Below are 14,628 nucleotides of genomic sequence, written 5' to 3'. Positions count from 1 at the left end.
GCAGGGGACATGGAGTGTGTTAGTGTTGATCTTTTAGCCAGACAGGATTGAGAGAGTCCTGCCCTCACCCAGCTGGGCAACTTTAGGCAAACTAGTTAACCCATCTGAGTTTCATTTCTTCACCTTTAAAATGGAGATGCTTACAGTACTTAGGGAATTAGCCAGATTAAAATTAAATTAGATAATCAGTGTAAACCCTTATCCCTGTAACCTGGTAATGATGAAAGCTTTCTAAAGGAGGTAGGTTTCAGTGGCTCCTGGAATTATAGAAAGACAAGCTACAGAACAGACTGCTTTTACTCAGGACCATTTGTGCAGATGCCTGTTAGCATTTGTATCAGACCTGAGTGTATTTTCTCTCATCTAACTCCTGCCTACCTCCACAGATACTCTCAGGATGCATAGATCCTCACACACAGCTGTTCCTAACCAGCTGTGTGTTCCAGTGGCAGGTGGATAGCACAGCATGGGCAGGCCCCACAGGCAGAAGGAGCAGGGAAGCTCTGGTGACCAATGTCTAGCTAACTAGCTAGACAGTGCTGTGATGATCTGACTTGAAAATCTGGCTAGCCCGGTCTTTATATCTCTTCCTCCTGCCCCTTACAGACTCCTGGATTTCATCAATGTCTTGTCTTATGACTTACATGGAAGTTGGGAAAAGTTCACAGGACATAATAGCCCCCTGTTCTCTCTGCCTGAAGACCCCAAATCTTCGGTAAGGAAAGGAAAGATCTCAGGTGGCCCAGACATCTGTCCCCCTGAGCTCAGGCCATTGGCTCTTAGTAACAAGGAGGAGTGTGGATTCTTCTTACCTGCAGGCATATGCTATGAATTATTGGAGAAAGCTTGGGGCACCCTCAGAGAAGCTCATCATGGGGATCCCCACCTATGGACGCACCTTTCGCCTCCTCAAAGCCTCTAAGAATGGGTTGCAGGCCACAGCGATCGGACCAGCATCTCCAGGGAAGTACACCAAGCAAGCAGGCTTCTTGGCTTATTTTGAGGTGATGGGAATAGAATAGCAGTCTCTGTCTAGCAGTTAGGACTCTCCCACCCCCAGCTGGAGCACAGGCCAGGACAAGGGGCAATGGCAAGGGTGAGAGCTGTGGACAGGGCAAAGAGGGGGGCTATTAGGACAAGGGAAATCACTCTCTGGGGTATTTTCCTTTTTCTTTGGGGTAAATTATTTGAGCCCTTTGTAAGGGACGAAGGACTTGGTGGAATCTGGATGGAAGGGTTTCATTGTACCCCAAAAAAGGATCTTAAATGGTATACAGGTAAACCCTGACCTTTTGTATGGCCTAAATAAAAATCATTAATATTTGCAATATATATAGTTTCAAACATACGCAGAATTAAAAGAATAGTATAGCCTCTGTACCTCCCCCACATAGTACTCACTCAGCTTCGATCATTAATAATTCATGGCCAATTTTGTCACATCTCTGCTGACTCCCTCCCTCCCTACTACTAGATTATTTTGAAGCAATTCCAAGGCCTTCTCTACTACAGGTTCTTTCTCTCCACTCCAGCTCTACCCTCTTCATCTTCATCTCAACCAAGCTTGCTATTGAGTGGTGGAAAGAGACATGTTTCCAAGGGAATGTAACCAGCAGAGGTGACAATACTAGCCACATAAGTGTGTGGCTGTAGTGACCTGGAAAGGTCTTATGGAGCAGGTAGAGTTTGAGCGGAGTTTGAAACACAGGAAAATCCTGAGGGACAGGAATGACTAGATGGGAGGGACTTCCCAGGTAGAGGACAGCAGGTACAGAGGGACAGGTTGAGTACTTTAGGCAGTAGCGGAGGTGCTGCAAGTCTCTGCAATCTCTGCTCTGCGCTGGATGGATGAGGGTGTTTTCCTGCTAATCCAATGAAGCGTTTTTAGGAGTGTTGGCAGAGTTGAAACAATGTTCTTGAAGGGCAAAAAAGCTCTGATAGACACTTTAAAGCACCAAAAGCACAAAGGAATGACTTAGACATTAACTTCTGCAGCACAACTTGCATACCTCTACTTGTTTGCAGCATACAGTTTCTAGCACAATGCTGGGCATCCAGTAGACACTCAAATGCTTAATTGATTGTAGCAACCTAGCTCTCCCTGCCTTCAAGAACTTCAAATCTACTAGAAGTTCAGGTGCTAGTTTGAGAACTACCTCTATGGGGCAGTTTGTGCTGGGATCTAATGAACAGGAGAGACTTGTTTGTGAAAACACTTTGAATGAGATACAGGTTTGGTCAAGGATCAGGTATGTTACTCTTACGATTTTGGTACTGGCATTATATCCCTGGCTTGGTTTCTTAAGGATGTAATCCACTCTTTGGTTCCCTGTTTCCCATCATGGACAGTAGAGGAAGGAACAGGTAACAGTAGGAATTTATTCAAAATAGAGAGGAACTCATTTTTGAGTGGCCTCTCCATTCTCTCTTTGGTTTACCTTCTTCTCATTCGCTGGTGAGGGATTCTTGGGTTCTTTAACCTTGAGCAAGGAACAACTGTCTCCTGGTGCTTGTCTCCGTGGCACTTTCCAGAACTAACCTGGTGGTCCTCTTGGCAGATTTGTTCCTTTGTCTGGGGAGCGAAGAAGCACTGGATTGATTATCAGTATGTCCCATATGCCAACAAGGGGAAAGAGTGGGTTGGCTATGACGATGCCATCAGCTTCAGTTACAAGGTGAGAGCCTGGTTCTTTCATGCTCCAGCACATGGTTTCTTACTGGCTTCCATGGGGCCCTTTTCTGTGCAATGCATGCATGTGTATCGGGTGGAGGGTGAAAGGGGAGGATGATTAGACCAGGGGAGTTTCAGGCATGCCTACATTTTAGTTCTAACTGGGGTTTCATAATCCCATCTGTTTCAGTTCTCTATTCTGAAGAGAAGGAATCTAGGTTCTGAGGGAATAAATAGTTCTCTCAGTTCTTACAGCTTTTTGATGATCTTTTTGGTCTCTTCCTTTCCATTTGGACCAACTAATTTCATAGCAGATAAATAACCAACACAAAGTAGATTATGGTAAGTGCTCTGTAAATATTACTGACACGTAGCAGAGATGAGGAAGTCTGGGAGGGCTTCCTGAGGGAGGTGAGCAGGAGTAGGAGAAGACGATGACATGGGGGAAAGGCTCAGTGATGTAGAAAGCTTATAGCAGATTCAAAGAAGAATTTGAGTGAAGCAGAGGCTTTTTATAAAGGGACTTGAATGCTGGTAAAGGTGTTCGGTCTTCATCCTGTGGACATTTTAAGGCAAAATCAGGTTTCTACAGGTGGATGACCTTTAATTTTCAAACTTTTAGAACCAAACTGTGACCACCACTCTCCCTTCATGTAAGTGGTATTTTATGAAGTTGAATCTGGCAGGTTTTTATAGTGAACTAAAAGAGAACTGACATGCTCCAGCAGTTCCTAAACCTGCCTCTGTTTTGGAATCACCTGAGAGACTGGATACATGTATAAATCATGGTTCCACTCCTGAATATTCAGTAGGTCTTAGAAAAACTTTGGAAACTGTTTTAGAATGCCTCCACATGTGATCCTTCCAAATGCTAAGTTGACATTTTGGGAGCTCTTGGGTGGGGACACAGAGGTGTCCAAGCATGAGATAATGAGGGTCTGGACTAGGGTAGTTGGAAGGAACAGCAGTTGAAAGGTGAGAAATTGTCATAATGTGGCAACTGCTTGGTATTGAGACTTAAATAGAGAGAATTCACAGTTCTCCTGTTACCAGTGATGCAGAAATGCCAGGTGTCGGCTGTTTTGGGGGGCACGTTTGTGTGGGAAGCACCAGAGAGGAAGGCACTCATGAAGATTCACTGTGTAGCTCTTCTGTGCATTAACACTGGGTGAGGCCTGCTGGGGAGGAGACAGATAAAAGGGCGTGGCTTCTCCCATCTGGGATCTTGCCCTGTGGTTTGGGAATGGGAAGACACAAACAGGAAAGATTAATGACTCAATGCATTTACCCAATTGGATGGAATTAAGTCTAAGACCCGTAGGACATCAGAAAGGGGATTGACCCCGTGTGTTGGGGGAGGCCCTGGGATGAGCAGCAGAGGGTGGTCTTGCTTTGAGGTGCAGTTACTGTAACTTGCAGAACTAGGTGAGGGGACATGAAGCCAGGGTGGGGATGGTTAAGGGATTTTGACATAGAATATCACAGCTAAAAGAGACCTTGGGGATTATTGTTGGGAGATAATTATACCCTGGATTTCTCAGAGTTCCTGCACAGTTTGAGGATTTTGGGCAAAGGAAGCAGACAAGCTATACTAAAAATAGAGAGCTGCTTTCCTCTTTCCCCCAGAGCCATTTGCTTACCTTCAATGATTGCAAAAGTCCCCTTCACAGGGAGGACTTGTTTATGTTCCAAGTTCTCTCCTCTCTCTGGAGGGAGGAGGGCCACGTAGGTCAACCATTCTATATAAGCTCTGAGTCTCATAATTTCAGGGTTCGTCTCTGTAGCGCAGACCCCACTGTACATGCAGGTGAATTGAACATCTGACCTTCATCACATTGTCCTTTGGGTAATTGGGACATGGAAACTGACTCAAGGTGCTATTCTGGCTCTTTTGTTTTGTTTTGTTTTGTTTTTTTCTGTGAATAATGAATGTTCTGTCCTCTGATCCAGAGGTTTGGGGCATTGGGGTATGTGAGTATGTGTGTGTGTGCGTGTGTGTGTGTGTGTATGTGTGTGTATACACAAAACTGACAGGCTAATTTGTTAGCTTGTAAATAGGATAAGAGTCTCAGAAACTTCACAGTATCAGACTTAATGATTGGGTTCCTCCTTCCTCTTATTTTACATTTGGGGAAAGTCAACCCCTAAAAGCAGCCAATTGGCTTGGCTAAGGCACGCAGCTCTTTGGACCTGATGGAGTCTGTCTTTTCCATCAGACTTGACAGAGCGCTGGCAAAGTAATAATAAAACCTGGACTTGAATCTAAGCTCTGCCATTTAGTTGTAGTGGAGGTTTTAAAAAGTGTGGATGAAAGCCTTTATTTTCTCATCTGTGAGAAGAGTATTTTGTGCTCTACTGCATTTTATAGCATCACTGTGAGATAAGGAAATGAATTTTAAACAGTAGAGCAATATCTACAGTTTAATATGATAATAATGGTGATTAGTGAGGTGGGAAACCCAGAGGGTTAGTAGCTAACCTTTATTGAAGATTCACTATGTGCCAGGTATTGATCCAAATATCTTATGCATAGGAACTCTTTAGGAAGGCTTATGTAGCATTCCTATGTAACATAAAAACATAAGATTCACCTTTTTTTTTTTTTTTTTTTTTGAGACGGAGTCTCGCTCTGTTGCCCAGGCTGCAGTGCAGTGACCAGATCTCAACTTACTGCTGCAAGCTCCGCCTCCCGGGTTTACGCCATTCTCCTGCCTCAGCCTCCCGAGTAGCTGGGACTACAGGCGCCTGCCACGTCGCCTGGCTAGTTTTATTTTTTTGTTTTTTTGTGGGTTTTTTTGTATTTTTTTTTAGTAGAGACGGGGTTTCACCGTGTTAGCCAGGATGGTCTCGATCTCCTGACCTCGTGATCCGCCCGCCTCGGCCTCCCAAAGTGCTGGGATTACAGGCTTGAGCCACCGCGCCCGACCAAGATTCACCATTTTAACCATTTTAAAGTCTGAAATTCAGTGGCATTAAATACTTTCATATTGTTTTATAATTATCACCACTATCCATCTCCAGAACTTTTTCATCTTCTCAAATGGAAACCCTGTGCCCGTTAAACAGTAACTTCCCCTTCCTCCTTCCCCCATCCCCTGGCAGCCACCATTCTATTTTCTGTTTCTGTGAATTTGACTACTCTAGGTGCCACACATAAGTGGAGTCATACACTGTTTCTTATTTTGTGTCTGGCTTATTTCACTTAGCATAGTGTCTTCACGCTTCATCCATATTGTATGTAGTATGTGCATGTAAGAATCTTTTGGGTCTAAAAATGTTGACCATGTTATTATCCTCTTTTTTTTTTTTAAACAAATGAGGCAGTTAAGACACATAAGGGTTACATAACTTTTTCAAAATCCCATAGCTAATAAGCAGTAAAGCTAGATTCAAATGCAGGCTACACTCCTAACCACCCTGCTACATTGCTCCCTGAGGGACTATCTTCAGTTTTTTGCCATTGTACCCAGTCTGGAGAGTGCCAAGTACAGCGAGTGACTGATTGTTACTTTTCCAGGCGTGGTTTATAAGGCGAGAGCATTTTGGGGGGGCCATGGTGTGGACATTGGACATGGATGACGTCAGGGGCACTTTCTGTGGCACTGGCCCTTTCCCCCTTGTCTACGTATTGAATGATATCCTGGTGCGGGCTGGTAAGTAGCTGTGACCTAGAAGCTGGGGTTGGAAGTTGCATCACCAGGCACTGGGTGAGTCCCTTCTGCTAGATCTAAATGCCTTGGTGAGGCAACATGACATCGAGGGGAGAGAAAAAGCTTTGCCAGGCCAATATGTTTTCCAGTCTTTGCTAGGATATTTGGCCCTTATTTGACCTCTTTGAGCTTCCTTTGTTCTATCTAAAATGGGAATAATCTGTATACTCATGACGTTATTATAAGAACTAAGTGAGCTATGGAATGAAAATTCTCATAGTTAGCACTCAATATATGTTATTTCTTTCTTTCTTTCTCTTACTCTCATGGGCAAGGGCTGAGGGAATTAGGTTTCTTTTGATATCTCTTTTTGATAGTAGAGGCTACCCTGGCAATTAGGAAATGGAAACTAGCATGCAAGGGGTGAAGCATCCTTACAGATGGTTTATAATCCTCATTTTATGGGAATGCGACTGGAGCTCAGTCAGGTCAAGTCTTTAGGTGGGCCCCAATCCTATTGTCCACAGCACGCTGTCTCCAGCCTCCTTGCCCCTGGCTTTGTTCCTGGTGCCTCCTACAACATAGAGACATAAGAAGCTTCTCCTTGAGGATTCATCAAGTAATTCTTTAGCATTAGGCCTCGAGGGCAAGGTTTTGCTGATGGTGCAGTCAGAGATGTCAAAGTGAGGGCTTGAGCACAAGGAATGGGTGGGTTCCTTTCTGGGGAATGTGGCATGGAAAATGTAGCAAATCCACTGAGTGCCTGTGGGTGTCTGGGACCTGTGAACATGATGGAGTCTGGAGCAAGGCTTCTATGTGGTGGGATTTCATCTATGTCCTCAAGTAGGTATAGTATTAAATCTTCCACTTCTGAATTTTTGGAGCAGGTACTTCAGTGGTGGAGTGGTTCTAGTTCTGCCAGTAATTAATAGGATGAGAATAAAGTGGTAGGAATCTCATTCTTTTCTGTTGATTTTCTTTAGAGTTCAGTTCAACTTCTTTACCACAGTTTTGGCTGTCATCTGCTGTGAATTCTTCAAGCACTGACCCTGAAAGGCTGGCTGTGACCAAGGCATGGACCACTGATATTAAGATTTTGCCCCCAGGAGGAGAGGCTGGGGTCACTGAGATCAATGGAAAATGTGAAAATATGACTATAACCCCTAGAGTTACAACTGTGACCCCTACAAAGGAAACTGTATCCCTTGGAAAGCACACTGTAGCTCTAGGAGAGAAGACTGAGATCACTGGGGCAACGACCATGACTTCTGTGGGTCATCAGTCCATGACCCCTGGAGAGAAGGCCCTGACCCCTGTGGGTCATCAATCTGTGACCACTGGACAGAAGACCCTGATCTCTGTGGGTTATCACTCTGTGACCCCTGGGGAAAAGACCCTGACCCCTGTGGGTCATCCATCTGTGACCCCTGTGAGTCATCAGTCTGTGAGCCCTGGAGGAATGACTATGACCCCTGTCCATTTTCAGACCGAGATCCTTAGACAGAATACAATGGCCCCTAGAAGGAAGGCTGTAGCCCGTGAAAGGGTGACTGTCCCCTCCAGAAAGATATCAGTCACCCCTGAAGGGCAGACTGTGCCTTTAAGAGGGGAGTATTTGACTTCTGAGGTGGGTACTCGCCCCCAGGATGGGTAACTTGGGTCTTTAGAGGGAAGCTGAAAACAGGATGATGCTGTCCTCCAGCCCTGTCATCCAGCTCCCAGAACATACTCCTCAAGCTTTTGACAACCACTTTGTTCCTGTCTATGGGAACCATTCCTCTGTCAACTCAGTAACCCCTCAAACAAGTCCTCTTTCTCTAAAAAAAGAAATCCCAGACAACTCTGCTGTGGATCAAGGAGCCTAAGCCCTGCTGGTGTCAGAAACCAGGGAAAACCCTTGTCTTTTCTTCTAAGTGACATGCTTCCTCATCCCGGAGCAAAACAGGCATCAAAACCACAATAGGCCAATCTCTTTTCCATTAAATAAACTGTAAACGCAAGAACCCACCGAGTTCTCTGAGATTCTTTTCTTGAATTGAACTCTGCAACTCAGTTGTCAGCTTCTCCCTTTCAAGGTCATTTTCCCCACTGCTATTTTTGGAAAGATGGAGTTTGTGTCTAGTCTACAATGATGCTATCCTGTGTGGATTATGTGCTTCCTTCTTTGTTATGAGCAACTGCTCCCTTCACTGTTGGTTGGAGCCAGAGCCTCTTCTAGAACAGTTTCTGCCACCCTCAAGGGGAGCTGAGATGGGGAAGGGGAAGTTGAGTCTTCCAATTACATTCTCTCCTTGGTAAAATCCTTGTTTTCCCTGAAAAAACAACCCCATCTATTCTTTCCTCAAGAAGTGTTTGAGGAAAAGGTATAAAAAAGATACTTTAAAAATTATTTTCTTATAGTATTACCTTCATCCTTCTGCTTGGTCTCCTCTAGAAACACCAGTTCTCACACATTAAACCTTTAATCCACCCAGGGAACATTTTCCTAGGCATGACTGTCCCTCATAAGTTGCTATAGCCACTGGATCAATTTCTAGCCCTCCAATTCTAGGAGCTAGCACTACACAGAGTGGGTGTCATACCTATCATTATGTTACTTTTTCTTTTGGAAGTGTAGCCTCCAAGTCTTTAAGCTGGAGTCTGAAATTAACATGTCCATAGGATCAGGCACCTGCCATTGAAGCATGTGAAAGCACATGGCCATTTGCTTAACAGAACCTAGGTCATATATGAAACCCTTTTGCCTCCACAAAAAAATTAGCTGGGCATGATGGCTCATGTCTGTAGTCTCAGCTACTTGGGAGGCTGAGGTGGGAGGATCATCTGAGCCCTGGAGATTGAAGCTGCATTGAGCCACGATGGTGTCACTGCACTCCAGCCTGGGTGACAAAGCAAGACCCTGTCTCAAAATAAATAAATAAATAAATATTTCTGATGAATCTGTGAGTTGTTTTTCTGCCATCTTCTGCATGCACTTTATTCAAGGGCAACTTGCCTTCCAGTTTCTAATTTATCTGTGTTTTTTTCTTATTTATAAGCTTCCTTGAACTTCTCTCTTAGCTATACATTGATTGAGTCTTCTGTCTTTATCCTCTAATCCAAAGCATAGATCAATGGGTGGTCAAGATTCTTGCCTCTATTTATGATAGCTGTTAGTTGCAGATAATGGAATCCACTAAAAATTTAAGAAAAAAGACATTAGATGGTATTAGAGTTTCTGGGAGGATCAGGAAACCAGGATGGGATACTATACATCTGGAAATAACATGTCCAGGAGATATGGATGACTCACTTTTTAAGACATACTGTTAAAGGTCTCAGATTTTACCCTACTGGCAACCTAACAACCTAGCCTTTTGCCGTGTGTGTATGCACACTACAAAAAACAAGACCTGTGGGTCAGAGACAAGGGAATTTATTATTAATAGCAAAAACCAGATCAAAATTTTTTCCCAGTTCCACAAGCTACAAGGGAGATGCAATGAGGACCAAGCTGTGCCTGCACATTCAGTGGGTGCATTTCAAGAGAGAAACCCCAAGATTAGGAAACTATGATGTTATATATAAGGCTGCTGATAACCAGCTCATTTTTCCCCTCTTCTTCCTTGCCCGGAGATAGAGATTTATCTGCAGTTCTCCAGGCTATTTGCTATTTGAATATCCTTGAAAAGATAGTCCAAGGTGTGCAGAAATGCCAGATTCATGGAGAATACCTTGGAACTATTCTAGCAGTAATCCCACTGCTATCACTGCCTGCAGCTCAGCATCCGTGATGTTGGAGACTAGATACTAGAATCTCTACCTCTGCTTTCCCAGAAGACCTGGTCTCCCCTATACATTCATTACCTTTATTCTATAATTCACCTAAGTTTCCTATAGGCACATTTGCTTAGCAGAACCTAAGTCACAGATGAAACCTTTACTTCAGGGAATCTGGGAATTTTAGGTTTAGCTTGCTAGCCTATATCACAGGAAAGCATACTGGAGGGGGTTAGAATGAGTACCGAGTTGGGCAATGTTTACAGCTGTAAGGATCACTCTGGGGGTATGCAACGTACACACATACATATTAATTATTCTTCTCATACTTGAGTATCCTAACAACAATTGCAAACAGTGCTCTTATCTAATACAATGCAAAAATTCATCCTCTCAATGAAAATGTGGTGGTGGGGGCAACTGAAAATGGAATACGAGCAGTAACAAATGAACTCTACTTAACAACAATATAACTGCAATGAAGAGGTCAGGAAAGAAAAGTACTAACCTTGGTAATTTTAACTTTGGAAAGTAGGATTTTGAATTTATATGAAAAGGGTAGAGACAAAAGGAACTATACATAAATACTGTACTCTAGTTAGTGAATTTATTTCTTACTGGTGTATACATTAGCAATTCTTTTTTTTTTTAACCTTTAAAAAAGGTTAAAAAAGGTAAACTTGTGTCACAAGGGTTTGTTGTAGATTATTTCATCACCCAGGTATTAAGCCCAGTACCCAAGAGTTATCATTTTCCCCTCCTCCCACTTCTCCCACCCTCCACCCTCAAGAAAACCTCAGTTTCTGTTTTTTCCTTCTTTGTGTTTATGAGTTCTCATCACTTAGCTCCCACTTATAAGTGAGAACATGTGGTATTTCTTTATCTGTTCCTGCATTAGTTAGCTAAGGATAATAGCCTCCAGCTCCATCCATGCTCCCACAAAATACATGATCTTGTTGTTTTTTTTATGGCTGCATAATATTCCATGGTGTGTATATACTACATTTTCTTTATCCAATTTGTCATTGATGGGCATTTAGGTTGATTCCATGTCTTTGCTATTGTGAATAGTGCTGCAATGAATATTCATCTGCACATGTGCTGTATCCTTTTTTTTTTTTTTTTTGAGACAGGGTGTCACTCTGTTGCCCAGGCTGGAGTGCAGTGGCACAATCATGGCTCACTGCAGCCTCAACCTCCCCAGGCTGAGGTGATCCTCCCATCTCAGCTTTGCTGGTAACTGGGACCATAGGCATGCACCACCACATCTGCCTAATTTTTGTATTTTTTGTAGAGACGGGTATTGGCCATGTTGCCCAGGCTGGTCTCAAAGTGCTGGGATTACAGCTGAGAGCCGCCGCACCTGGCCACATGTGTCTTTATGGTAGAGTGATTTCTATTCCTCTGGGTATATACCCAGTAATGGGATTGCTGGGTTGAATGGTGGTTCTGCTTTTAGCTCTTTGAGGAATAGCCACACTGTTTTCCACATTGGTTGAACTAATATACACTCCCATTAACAGTGTCTAAGTGTTCCCTTTTCTCTGCAACCTTGCCAGCATCTGTTATTTTTTGACGTTTCAATAATAGTCATTCTGACTGGTGTGAGATGATATCTCATTCTGGTTTTGATTTGCATTTCTCTGATGACCAGTGATGTTGAAGTTTTTTTTCATATGCTTACTGGCCACATGTATGTGTTCTTTTGAAAAGTGTTTGTTCATGTCCTTTGTCCACTTTTTGATGGGGTTGTTTTTCTCTTGTAGATTTGTTTAAGTTCCTTATAGATGCTGGTTATTAGACCTTTGTGAGATGCCTCGTTTGTAAATATTTTCTCCCATTCTCTAAGTTGTCTGTTTACTCTGTTGATAGTTTCCTTTGCTGTGCAGAAGCTCCTAAGTTTAATTAGATCCCATTTGTCAACTTTTCCTTTTGTTGTGATTGTTTTTGGCATCTTTGTCATGAAATCTTTGCCCATTCCTCTGTCCAGGATAGTATTGCCTAGGTCTTCCAGAGTTTTTTAGTTTTTGGTTTTACGTTTAAGTCTTTAATCCATTTTCAGTTGATTTTTGTATATGGTGTAAGGAAGGGGTCCAGTTTCAATCTTCTGCATATGGCTAGCCAGTTCTTCTATCACCTTTTATTGAATAGGGAGTCATTTCTCCTTTGTTTTGTCAGCTTTGTTGAAGGGCATAGGTGTGCATTCTTATTTCTGGGCTCTCTGCTCTGTTCCATTGGTCTGTGTGCCTGTTTCTGTACCAGTGCAATGCTGATTTGGTTACACGCACTCCAGCCTGGGCAACAAGAGTGAAACTATATCTCAAAAAAAAAAGGTTTGATGAGAGGCTGGCAGAGCCCATGGAAACATAGTCCTTGGTGTAGAATTTCACATTTTCTCAGCCTCCCAACAACCTGCAGCTGGAGTAGGAACACTCTGGTGTAATTAGTTTCTGCAGTTCAAACACAGACTTCCAGGAACACTGGTTACAGTCAGGTCCTGTGGAAGAGCCAAGGGCAGGGCAGAGCAGGAGAAACTAAATAATTCAGGAAAGAAGTGAAGAGAATATGTCAGTTGAGTTGTGAACACCCTGGAATTAATGTAGTCTAATACTGAACACATAGCAAGGGCTTCATTAGGCTTCTCCTCATTTTGAGAAAGACAATGTCTACATTCTGCACTCGTTTTCCCTAGGACCCCATGTGAAGCTCCATGTTGATCTTCCCAATATCATCATCTACCTTTTATTTTTTTCTTTCATTACAAAGGTCTTTTTCTTCTGTTATGCAGACAGAGTGAAAGCCAGCTAATTCCAATCTATTTAGGGATTGATCCGGGTCAGGGTTGAGTTGCAGCTTTTGAAATATTCATCTACTTTTGATTTGTCCCTGTTGCTCTGGAATGACTTCTCTGGGATTTTGTTTGACAGTTGGTGGATATCTATCTCTTCTTAAGTTTTGAAAGACTTAAGGGGGTTCATCTTTCATCATAAGTTTCCAGCTCAACTCTATGACCTCCTGCCCCGTGCAGCTTCGAATCTTGAAGGGAAGACACACGTTTGAGGCGGACACTTTCCCGTGATAAGTCTTTGTTTTCTAAGCACCAAGAAAACACTGTAAGAGAATTCACTGTAAGAGAATTTGCTCTACATTTAGAAGGTTTTGGTAAGCTTACATCATCAGTAGTCTAATATTGAACACATAGCAAGGGCTTCATTAGACTTCTACTAATTTTGAGAAAGAAAACATCTAGGTTCTGTGCCTGTTTTCCCCAGGACCCTGTGTGAAGCTTCATGTTGCTCTTCCCAGTATCATCAGTTGCCTCGGACATTGTGCCTACCTCTTTCCATTCTCATTTAAAATGTGTCTGGTCTCATCATTCCATTCCTAGCTAACAGGAAAAGCTAAACTACAGGCATGATAATATTAAAAGTAACGGCAGAAACCACAATGACTTTTGCACCAACTAATAGGAGCTCTGTAATGAACTTGAACTGGCAAAATATGTGTATTTTAACAGGATGGTTTGAAGCCCCATCTATAGAGTTGGCTCATTCCATACTTATTTCTTGGGTACCTACTACATAGAAGCTACTGTGCTGAGTACAGTGTGTGATATTTCCGGAACCAGGCTCCCACAAGTCTTTAAAAATGATGAGAGGAATGACGTATCCCGGAGAACTCAGAGGCTGCTCTGCACTTTGCATACATTCTTTCATCTTAGGCTAAGGAAACACTCAGAGAGCTTATCTAGTAACATCATGCTGCAAAGAAGACTGTCCAAACGTAGGAAGAGAGCACTTAGAAAGTTTTCTGGAGTGTTAAAGGGACGAACACTGTCGTGTTAAAGGATTGAGAGGTCAGAGGCATGGAAGTGAGATGGGGGAAATCTTAAGAACAGCTGGAAAGGTGATGTTTTGGCTGCTTTGACATGGGTGGGGAAAGAGCAGTCTCAGACAAGACAAATGAACAGGTACATGTTGTCTTCACCTAGGAAAGAGCTGTGGAGAAGATGTTGGGAGCTATTTTCACATCTGACTTGGATTGTGACGCTTTTCAACCTTTCAAAACTCTGTTTTTGTAAGTTAGGAATATTGCCACCAGGTGGCAGCAGTTATCAGGGTTAAGTTTTTATATGCAGGCAGGAAAAATCTAGGAAAGATGAGAAAAGCAATTAATATACTTTTCCATAGAAATTATTTTTATTATACTTTAAGTTCTAGGGTACATGTGCACAATGTGCAGGTTTGATACATAGGTATACATGTGCCGTGTTGGTTTGCTGCACCCATCAACTTGTCATTTATGTTAGGTATTTCTCCTAATTCTATCCCTTCCCCAGCCTCCTATGTCCCAGTGTGTGATGTTCCCCACCCTGTGTCCAAGTGATCTCATTGTTCAATTCCAACCTATGAGTAAGAACATGCGATGTTTGATTTTTTGGTCCTTGTGATAGTTTGCTGAGAATGATGGTTTCCAGCTTCATCCATGTTCCTGCAAAGGACATGAACTCATCCTTTTTTATGGCTGCATAGTATTCCATGGTGTATA

The 14,628-nt window shown here is 42.9% G+C and overlaps 2 protein-coding genes across 2 annotated transcripts in view; both read left to right on the top strand.

Moving 5' to 3' along the window:
- OVGP1 (oviductal glycoprotein 1, 120kDa) overlaps positions 1 to 8,328 on the top strand; it is a 17,160-nt gene extending 8,832 nt beyond the window's left edge. Inside the window, exons 8-11 of the mRNA XM_012000717.1 lie at positions 819 to 1,004; positions 2,559 to 2,675; positions 6,189 to 6,324; positions 7,305 to 8,328. Of these exons, the coding sequence (XP_011856107.1) occupies positions 819 to 1,004; positions 2,559 to 2,675; positions 6,189 to 6,324; positions 7,305 to 7,975 (1,110 nt within the window). The 3' untranslated portion in view covers positions 7,976 to 8,328. The remainder of the gene's footprint in view (positions 1 to 818; positions 1,005 to 2,558; positions 2,676 to 6,188; positions 6,325 to 7,304) is intronic.
- The window catches only part of LOC105554396 (gastricsin-like), a 15,141-nt gene continuing 8,519 nt past the window's right edge, over positions 8,007 to 14,628 (top strand). Inside the window, 1 exon segment of the mRNA XM_012000858.1 lies at positions 8,007 to 8,111. Coding sequence (XP_011856248.1) covers positions 8,007 to 8,111 — 105 coding nt within the window.

The sequence above is a fragment of the Mandrillus leucophaeus genome, unplaced genomic scaffold, assembly GCF_000951045.1.
Source record: "Mandrillus leucophaeus isolate KB7577 unplaced genomic scaffold, Mleu.le_1.0 Scaffold64, whole genome shotgun sequence".
Classification (NCBI taxonomy): Eukaryota; Metazoa; Chordata; class Mammalia; order Primates; family Cercopithecidae; genus Mandrillus; species Mandrillus leucophaeus.
This window is presented reverse-complemented; position numbering and strand designations above follow the sequence as displayed.